Consider the following 10,860-nt stretch of genomic DNA (forward strand, 5'->3'; position numbering starts at 1 on the left):
GGGCATGCAGCGTGAGACCCAAAGTGTGTGGAGAGGTGCAACACGTCGAGTAACCGTGCAGGGCACCAGCCAGGCTGCGCACGCCATGAGTAAACAGTTGTCTACTAATGATAGGTCAGCGCCAAAACTATACCCACCGTTCCTGAGAGCAGTATAAGCATCACTATGGGATACAGCAGGTTCTTCTCCCAGCCTGATGCCTTCTTTCTCCTCTCTAGAGGGAGGGAGGGGGAGAGAGAGAGAGAGAGGGGGGGGGGATATTGAGGTCATTCGTACAAAGAGACAGGCAGATGGAACATACACTGTATAGACGACTCCTCCAGTCAATACAAATACGGATCCGGTTCCCCCGCATTCAATCATAAGCTGATCTCCAGCCTAAACATCATTTTCCTACATATGGGTTAATTAATAAACTGATGAAAGGTGACTACTGAAACCTCGGGACGCCCCGAGGCTTTGTTTACAGTTTGTACAACTTGGTTTGGTAAAACACATCGCGAGTGTGTGTACCGAACACAATCTCCCCCTCTCATCAAGCCCCCGCGGGTCATATCCATTTGCACAGCCTTCATAAATTACAGTCGTCCTCTTTAATTAGCCCACTCTTATCACGCGCCTTAGTTAGTGGAAACAATAATAACACCCCCTGGATGAAAGGAAGCGCAGAGAAATTAATATCGTGATTTATATGCGCCACCTGAAATTTTTGCCACCGACGTAAGCCTCTGTGTTCTCGAGTCAAAGGAGAGAGGAAACTGTCGTGGCTGTATATCTACATCTTGATCGCTACGATAAGCGGTCTTATTTTGGTAGCACGTCATCTGTTTGCAGGCACGGCACACTCATGGAATAAAGAAAAATAAAAGCTCATGACTGACATTGTAATGATGATGTTTTTATCATCACTCTAGTCTCTAAACCCAAGTTGCTGTTGTTCTGTTCTACTGTACATACAGCCGACCGGTTGAAGAAATGACAGATTAAGGCTTTAACCTTTTGCTTTCATGACATTTCTGAGACCATTCATGTATATGGACGATGATTCTGTGCATGTATTCTATTGCTATTTTGACCACTTCAAAGACTCTTTCTTCTCAAAATAACTAATGACACAACATGATGCGCTGCGACGTGTTGTGGAGCTTGTAGATCTGCTATTTTTGGCACACGACTGAAATCAGTCATGGCGACTGAGAACTTTAGTCCATGCACACCGTCTGTGCGCCATCGCCCGAGGCTCTTTAACGTCTTCTTTTAACCCATTTAGGCCTGACGTTGAAATTAAAAAAATGTCTTCTAAATGCTGACAGTTTTCTGAAATACCTGCGTTTCTTTATCAGTGGCGCTCAATATTTCATGTCAAGGACCCTAAAAATGATATGTAATACGCCACCGACCCCCATCTGAAAATATGTTGTTCCAGGGACCCTCCAGAAGAAAATATTTGAGTTAAAAACTGAAACTCTGAAAGAATATATATTCAAAGAATTGAGGCACATTTTCACGATTTTTCAAAAATAGCAGACCTACAAGTTCATAGCGTGGCACTCGGTGCCGCGCTATGAGCTTGTAGATCTGCTATTTTTCAACAGCTAAAGCATGACATAATGCTTAAAACACCAAAAGGCGTTCCCGCCCAAAATGGGTTAAGGACACATCTATAGTCCCACGTTGACGCACATTTGACTCAACTCGGTACCGCACACCCGCCCGCCATCTCGACGCACTGCCCTCCCTGCCCCCTCGAGAAGTTTGCCAAGTGCACTTCATATGCACTGCCCTGCTAAATTAATGACATCACTAAAAGGCTGGCCACAATATAAAGTTTGCATCCACGTCCAATATCGTAAGTGCCTTTGTGCCCCACAACCTCCCCCGCCGCCCGGCGGCTACCCAAAAGACTCATGCACGCTGCGTCCTCATTTATAATATCCCAAAATGGATGGAAAAAGAATAATTATCGGGCAGCTTTGGTCCGGGTCCAAATTAAGAATTTAAGGCTGTAAGGGAGAAAGGGCTTGTCCGTCAGCAATATTTAAAAAGCAAAGCTTCTTGGCAGGCATATGTTTTGGTGGCAATTTAAGGTCCCTATGTGAAAATGTATCAAGTACAAATACTCACCCAATTTATTCTTCTGGTTTCTGACGCTGTCCAGCTCTTTGTTGAGGTGCTGAACGGAGCCTCTGCGACTGTAAGTGTGGAGGGATGAACCTGTGGACATAAATCATTGTATTGTGTTAACCGGTGTTTTACTTTCAGTGACATGATCAGTTGTTATCTTAACACTTATCAGACTCAAGCACCACTTGTTCACTTAACATCTGCCAAGCATCTGCCAGAATATCCAAAGAAACGTGTTGATTCAGTTGTGAAAGGCAAAATATATCATGGTCAGTCTATGTACAGCCCCCCCCCCCCCCCCCCTCCCTGTGTGGACTGTCGTTCAGTTATCATGTCTCTTATGTTGATGCTTTCTTGGTTTTGTTTTTGTGTGCCTGAAAAAGTGCGAGGCCACAGCCTTAATGGTACAGTTATGAGGACATCAACATGTCACGGTAATTGCCTAACCTCAAAAGATGGCACTTGACACAATGTGTCTCTCATCTGATTGCATGGGGTTTTGACTTATTGAGAAATACTACCAAAACAGGTAATCCTGTTTGTGAACACAAACAATGTGATCTCAAACATAATGTTAAAAATATATATAATAATAATATATATATATATATATATATATATATATATATATATATATATAATCTCCGTGTCAGGAGCTGTCTAGCGCATGCCACGACTGGTTGGGCAGGTTGGGAGAAGACAGCAAGGGATTCTCCAGGAAAACCGCAAGGCCAGCTCATTTAAGGCTAATTTATCCGTTTCACTCTGTTTCCCTTCCAGCCTTGACGTACAGAGCGTCGAGGGGAAGGGCCCCCTCGGAGCCAAACTGGAAGAGTATCCATTTGCATCCCCTGGGGTGATTGGCAGATCAAGACCAATTAGTTCAGTGTTACACTGTTACCAGCATGCAATAAAAATACCATCTTTCATCTTTGTTACAGGAGTGAAGGACCAATCACTTTGATCAAACCCCCTGTTCGCCCTCTCTGTTATTATGACACGCCCTGTCTGGATAGGTTTAAGTAGGCAGAGAGAGAGAGAGAGAGAGAACCAGGGAGAGTGAGAGGGTGAGAAAGAGAGAGTTGAGCGGTGTTTGTCTGTGCCCTCGACCGATAGCTGTCGCAGGGATCTAAGCTAGGGAAAGTTTGAACCCCTCGGAGCAAACGCCGTCACAATACAACAGGAAATGTCACGGGCAGTTCACCAGCGTTCCCTCTCTCTCTCCACGAGATGAGCCGAGCGAGTCCCCTCGGGGGGAGCCGTGTCTGCTCAGCCGCGAGTGCACTAATCTATCACCTATCTGCAGAACATATCCAAACACAGCCTCACCTGTCACCCGGGACAGATAAATCATTTCTCAAATATTATTCACGTTCTCTTAATACCCATGACTAATAGGAGGGCTCAGCCTAAATACAAAGAACAATATCATTACTTGTATGAGGGGGAAAAGAGGAAGGTGTAACGAGTGAACTGCAGCGTCGGTCTGGACCAGACATCTTTCCAATCCAAAAAAAAAGGTAAAATATATGGACCGACTTGTCTTATTCTGGTGCTGGCAGCGGTGAGCGAAAAAGACCCGACTGAGTTACAGCTGGGTAGGAGATGCTGAGTGAGGCTTCTGGCAGCCAAGAGGCCTGGAATAATTCAACGTATCCTCTCCAACCTTCACCGTAGAGTCCAGCAGCGCCGATTACGTCATCTGCAATTATGCTAAACGCCATGCTGAAGCGACGGACGGGCGCTGGCAAGGTCACCGTGCCGCATAGCATCTGGAGCACGAGCACTCTGCTATGGGAGCAGAGGGGCCAGGGAGCCGTCCCAGGCCAAGACTGACAGCAGCGCAGCAAAGATGGGACACTGTTAAAGGACCACTTCACCACTTTTCAACCTATCTTCATATAATAGGTCCTCACTAATAATCATGAAAAAAATAGCACGATTTTTTTCTACTCAGTCTGTGTCTCATAGGAGGGCTGTGGGCAGTTTAGAAACAGTCTTCCAGTGACATCATCATTAGGCAGATTTATTTTTAAACAAGATTTTTTTACAATTTTTTTTAGATTTTCATTATCGTGAGAACGATGGCTTCCATTTTCGCATTGCATCTTTTCAGGACTAGTAAGCCTGCAGTTTCTATTAGCTTGTATTCCCCATCGATGATGTCACTGGAGGACGGTTTCTGAACTGCCCACAGCCCTCCTATGAGACACAGACCGAGTAGAAGGAAATTGCGCCATTTTTTCATGATCATTTGTGAGGACCTACTATATGAAGATAGGTTGAAAAGTGGTGAAGTGGTCCTTTAAGCGTGTGTGTATGTACAGCATGTGTGCTGTGTGTGTGACATTGCTGGTGTATATTCCACATGCATGGTGTATATTCCACATGCATGGTGTATATTCCACATGCATGGTGTATATTCCACATGCATGGTGTATATTCCACATGCATGGTGTATATTCCACATGCATGGTGTATATTCCACATGCATGGTGTATATTCCACATGCATGGTGTATATTCCACATGCATGGTGTATATTCCACATGCATGGTGTATATTCCACATGCATGGTGTATATTCCACATGCATGGTGTATATTCCACATGCATGGTGTATATTCCACATGCATGGTGTATATTCCACATGCATGGTGTATATTCCCCATACATGGTGTATATTCCACATACATGGTGTATATTCCACATACATGGTGTATATTCCACATACATGGTGTATATTCCACATACATGGTGTATATTCCCCATACATGGTGTATATTCCACATGCATGGTGTATATTCCACATACATGGTGTATATTCCACATGCATGGTGTATATTCCACATACATGGTGTATATTCCACATACATGGTGTATATTCCACATGCATGGTGTATATTCCACATGCATGAACATTAGGGGGTGTAACAATACATTTTAACAGCGATACGACACGTATCACGATACATGGTTGACGATACGATACATGGACGATATTGGTTCATTATGGCGATACGATACGATTCAATGATTTCAAATCGATAGAGTAACTAGGATAGTGCAGGTTTTTTAAGGGAAATGTATTTTATTATGGATATAAATAAGCAAACACAGCGATTCTCTGGCAAATAGATGGACATTGTATTTGGACATACTGTATATGGATAAAACCACGCCTGGACATGAACACAGAGAATAGACCAAGCCTAGCCTAGCCTATGGAATGGAAAAGTAATTAAACCCATCTTTTTCTTTTTTCTTCTTAAAATTGCTAAATACAATGCAAAACGATTCAATACCGATTATTTCCATTGCAAAACGATACGATACAAAGTCAAATAATACGACACTTGCTGTTTATATGTTGATATACTTCGATTTATTTAATTAAAATCGATATTTCGATACAGTTACTATCGTTACACTCCTAATAAACATAAATTAGAGCCAGTGGTTCTCAAAATTGTCAAGGACCCCCAAATGGCAAATTTGCCCCATCTGAAAATATTTTAGATAGAAGATTTATGTAAAAAAGAAAAAACCTATTCAACATTGTTGAATATTTTAATTTTTTTGAGAATATCCCACTTTGAGAACCAATGCATCAAGTTACTGTCCCAGGTAATTCTATAGTGAGTCTGCCTTGGTATCGATGGCTGACAGCATTCCATCCTGCAATGTCCCTGCACAATAGTTTGCACCGTCGAGAGGTGCAGTGTCTCTATTGACCATGGCGCATCAACGTGCTAATCTTGTTTGCAGTGCCAACCTGCCCAAATCATTAGTAGACAGAGACACCTGGTGGAGGGGGCTAAAGATCAAGCGGTGCGTCTATGACACGACGTTCAGATCCTATGAGGGAACAAAGGACAAGTCCTGCACCGATCTGTATCTAATAACATCACCTGTCACAAGAGCAACCCTCGACCTCTCAAGCACATGCGATACAGACACAAGGTCAAACGTGAGAAGTTTCGTCCCTGTGTGTGTGTGTGTGTGTGTGTGTGTGTTAAGCACCGACTGCTTATCTGATAGTGTCAGGAGCGTGTCACTGCGTGTCCCCCACCGTTTCACATTGGCCCAGTTGAAGCCCCTGACAGAGTAAACAAACACACACAGCCAGTCGGCCAGGATAAGCCAAAAGCTGCCAGTCTACAGCAAATAAACGAATCCGCAAAGTCATTACGGGTGGAAATTGCACGGAGAGAGAGAGGAGGGGATGCCAATTGTGGAGACCATGCAGTAGCGTAAATAAACCTTGATACATCAGTCGATGCGGCTCAGTGGGTCACACATCTGCAAACAAGAAGAAACGGTGGGGAACGGGCGGACGGGCGTGATGTAGCAGAGAGGACGTTGGCTGAGCCAACGCAGAGAGGAACACAGGTGGCGTGATGTACCAGAGAGGACGTTGGCTGAGCCAACGCAGAGAGGAACACAGGTGACGCGAGACGAGAGGGGGGGCAACATTGTTTGCTTCTGGAGTGTGTCCTGTGAACTGTTTCTGAACCACCGCCTAGTCAAACCTCTCAGAAGATCAGAGGAAAGCTACTGTAACCCCCCCCCCCCTCCGTTTCTCCAGTGTGTGTGCGAGCGTGTCTCTGTGTGTGTGTGTGTGTGTGTGTGACTGTGTAGCGGGGTACGTCCATAATGATTATGTATATAGAAAACATTCTTGGCATGCCTGATAAGCACAGGTTTTTTAAAACACTCCACCAACCAACATCCTCCTTTACCCCCCTGAAGCCGTGTCTCTATTTAGGAGACGAACGTTCAGTGTGTTGCAGGTTGGCCAATGTGCCCTGGTGGAGATGTCAGAGGCCGCCTGCTATTGTTCGCACCTCGCGGTGACTTGCAAAGATCAAAAGTGTCCGAGGACGATAAGGAACAGATTACAATTATTTTGTCATAGTTGTTCAAAGCGGAGCAGCTTGGCGCACACCCTAGGTAACCCTACGCTCAGGTGGCAGTCTATGGGAGGTGCCCGGCGTAGCGTTCGAAAACATGGGGCTAATCAGCAAGAGATCTCCTTTACCTCCCTGGTTTGTAAAGGACTCTCATCCTCTTCATTTGCTTGCATCTGTACACTTGGTTGCGTGCTTGAGTTAATATTAAAGTATGTTTTGGCCCCTGGCCCAAATACTTCCTGCGTTGTGTGGAATTGTTCAACGCCAAAAGAAGGAATTTGGGATTGAAGGAGGCCTACACGATGAAAAGGAAATGCAGGTTCGGCAAATAATAACAGCTCGACTGTTTCTCAAACGCACTCTCTCTCAAAAGGTGCCCCAACTCCACTAGGCCATTGAAGCTATTGAAGTTATTTGGGCATCCTCATGTGGAGGCCAAGTTTTGAAGGACTTTTCAATGTTTGTTTAGAGCACTTATGACATAAATATGGACTTGAATGTTTGTTTAGGGCATTAAATGACGCAAGACGTCATGTGGCCGATATAAATAGTGTGCGCCCACTTCACACAAGTGTGATTTTTGATAGTCAGGCTTGCAGGCTACCAATTCCATTTATAGGCCTGAGATCAAGTGAGGCAATCACTTCACCAGTAGTGACAGACCGTGGCACTCGAGTGTTCTTAAATGGACTATTAAAAACTTCTGAAATGTAAAATATGGCTCTACTGTCCTACTTAGACGAAAACTTAGAGACAGACAGACAGACTAAGGATGGTAGTGATAGGTGTGCGTGTGCGTGTGCGTGTGTGTGTTTTTTTCCCACACACATATGGGCATGTTTGTGTGTGTGATTCGTCGATGCTAATGGGTGCCAGTGCGGCACGCTCCATCACACTCATCAGGGCAGTCCAACCCTGCCCAACCACCGACCCACCCACTCCTCCCCCCTCCAACCACCGACCCACCCACTCCTCCCCCCTCCAACCACCGACCCACCCACTCCCCCCCCCCTCCAACTCTGTGGCTGTAATGTGCGAACACGTCTCCCACAGACGACGCACCGTTTAATCTCCTCTGAAGGGCTTCCTCCTGCAAATGGATGCAGTAAATCTGCTCGTCCAGGTCCTCCAGGATCTGAGGAGGGAGGGGCAGAAATGAAATGAAACGGGTTATAATTAGGCCCAGAGTGGGACGGGAGAGAAGACGGCAGCGGCGGGCGGATGGGGGGGGGGGGGGATGAGTCTGTGATGTATTAGGCAGCTGCGGTGTCACCGCATGCCGCACATGCTAATGGAGCGACCGAGACGAGGCGAAACAAAGTGAAAATAATCATACTCCACCTCTGGAACGTTAGCAAACTTCCGACGCTATCGTCTTAAAATATAATGACACGCTTTTATTTATTTTTTCAATTTAAAGTAGCCAATTATGTTTTACTCCTGTTTTCTCCACAATATAGTCGTCATGCCATTTAATTTCCTTACCACGTGCATTTCTGTGTTGTCACTGCTGTTGTACCCTACTGACTCCCCTGCCAGTGAGGAGCCCCCACCGGGAGGACGTAGGGCTTTTGTCCCCCCCCCCCAGGCCATAGGATTACGTGCAGTGACACCCTCCCCGCCCAGCTTCCCTCCCCAAAAAAACGTAAAAGTAATTCTCATTGATTACTCACCGTTGGCTTGACCAGTAACTGGCCCATGACGGTGAACATCCTGGACAGGCCCACGGGAGTACACACTAGACGGGAGACACATTGATGAGTCACCGCTGAACCCGGGGCCATTATTACTACCATATCAGCATGATGCTGCAACATTTATTTATTACAAGGAACTGTGTTAGGTTGCTTGTTCTGCTGGAAAGTGAGATCTATGCTGTGAATGCGATGCTGCAATATCTAGACAATGGGTTTTCCAGCACTCAATCAAAGATTATTACATTCCGTGTCCATCATACTTTATATGGTTGAAGACTTACGCAGTAAAAGCAGTCCCCCCATCAGAGATATACATGAGTAGAGGTATGGCAGGTAGAACTCCCAGAGATCTGGAGAGAGGCAAAACACTTCAATTAGACACAAGTGGTAGGATTACTCCACATTGTTAACACTCCGATTGCCCGGGGTTATTTAATCCATTAAATCATAGCACCCAGCGATTTATAGCAGCGGAGCACTTTTACAGACGGACCGGATGTTATCCCGGATGTGGATGTAGCAGCTAAATGTAGCCAAAACAATCTAGAGCCGATCGTCAACAACGGGAGGTATGATTAATTAAATCGCGACTAGCGACTGGACCGCGGTGGGCCGACTAAGACATGATCTTTTCTTAGAATTGGACGGGATGATTTAGATCGCGAGTTATTAACGTTTTAAGATTTTCGTTCTCGTCAGCTAAACAGGGGGGGAACATTTTCGATGACGTCCCACTGTTATGCAACATAGAATGTTACGCAACATAGAATGTTGCGTAACAGGTGCTTCCATGCTATGGAGCGATGCGATCGGTTGCGATATCAATAATCTTCGTCTTTTGGATAAAACTTCGTCCTGGGCGCTACTAATTGAAAGGACGGTGAACTTCGTCCTGGGCGATCGGGGTGTTAAAAAACAATACATACAGTACATCTGATAAAATCTGATATAATGTAAAATTGGACAGAACGCTCTACAGCAGGAGTCCTCAACGTTTTTCATGCTAAGGAACCCTTAACTGAGAGCGAGATAAAGCCCGCCCGCCCGCCCGCCCGCCCACCCACCCACCCACCCACCCACCCCCACACACACACACACACACACACACACACACACACACACACACACACACACACACACACACACACACACACACACACACACACACACACACACACACACACACACACACACACACACACTTTTGTATAAAATTGTGTGGGGTGCATACTTAGTTTTAGACTAGTCATTGGTTAGCCATGCGTTAAGGTTAGGTTTAGGTGCGCTGCCCCGTGGGAGGTTAGGTTTAGGGTGAGAGTTTGAGATAGGTTGTAGTTGTAGAACTAATGACTGGTCTAACCAATGCACATTTCATAGATAGCTTCATAGACTTGTTTGATTGGATTCGTGTTGATGTGAATTTTACAGACTTTTGACTCTGTACTTTATTATAGTATTTTGTGGCCTCTATTCTTCACTGAAAATAGCCGATCTACAAGCTGACTTGCTATTTGTTGTGAATATGAACACCATACTGTACCATAGAGCGACTCCATGCTGGCTGTGTCGTTGTCGATGAGTGCCGACGCCACCCACACGATGCCCAGGATCAGCAACGCCAGCAGGAAGAGCATCACAAATGTCTCCAGAATGCGTGACCGAATGCCCTGCGAGAGAAAACACAAACAACAGGCACAAACAAACACACAGAAAGAAATCCGTGAGACTTACACACGATAACATAATGCCTGATTTATACTTGGTTGCATGATGCCAGTGTTGCGAAAATATCCGATCTAACAAGCCAGTGAGCTTGTAGATCGGCTATTTTCGGTGCGCACGACTAATACAAACTCGGGCTTAACGCACAGAACGAGTGCCTCGATGCCGGAGGCCTGCCTGGGAGAGCAGAATGGTACGACGCGAGACCTCAAGTCCGCTCTATAAACATCACCCTCTTAATCCAGCTTCTCTCACATTAAAACAGCATCACCCCCGTTTCACAGCACACAAACATAACATAAACGCTCCCATGGACTCCCGTATAAAACAACTCTTTTATATGCACATATTGGCGTCTATAAAGAAGCAGGTCTGACTGGGCTGGGGGGGGACATTAGTGGTGGAG

The 10,860-nt window shown here is 45.5% G+C and overlaps 1 protein-coding gene across 1 annotated transcript; it reads right to left on the minus strand.

The window, feature by feature from the left end:
* Positions 1-137: 137 nt before the first annotated feature.
* On the minus strand, positions 138-10,395 carry LOC306918182 (limb region 1 protein homolog; the record flags this gene model as incomplete). The annotated part of the gene is made up of 6 exons (XM_079531061.1): positions 10,273-10,395; positions 9,014-9,082; positions 8,709-8,773; positions 8,098-8,170; positions 2,125-2,214; positions 138-214 (listed from the first exon to the last, which is right to left on the minus strand). Coding segments are annotated over exons 1-6 (468 nt in total), but the record flags the coding sequence as incomplete, so codon positions are not given.
* Positions 10,396-10,860: the final 465 nt, after the last annotated feature.

This window comes from Electrona antarctica (assembly GCF_951216825.1).
Source record: "Electrona antarctica genome assembly, contig: scaffold_1686, whole genome shotgun sequence".
NCBI classification, from domain to species: domain Eukaryota; kingdom Metazoa; phylum Chordata; class Actinopteri; order Myctophiformes; family Myctophidae; genus Electrona; species Electrona antarctica.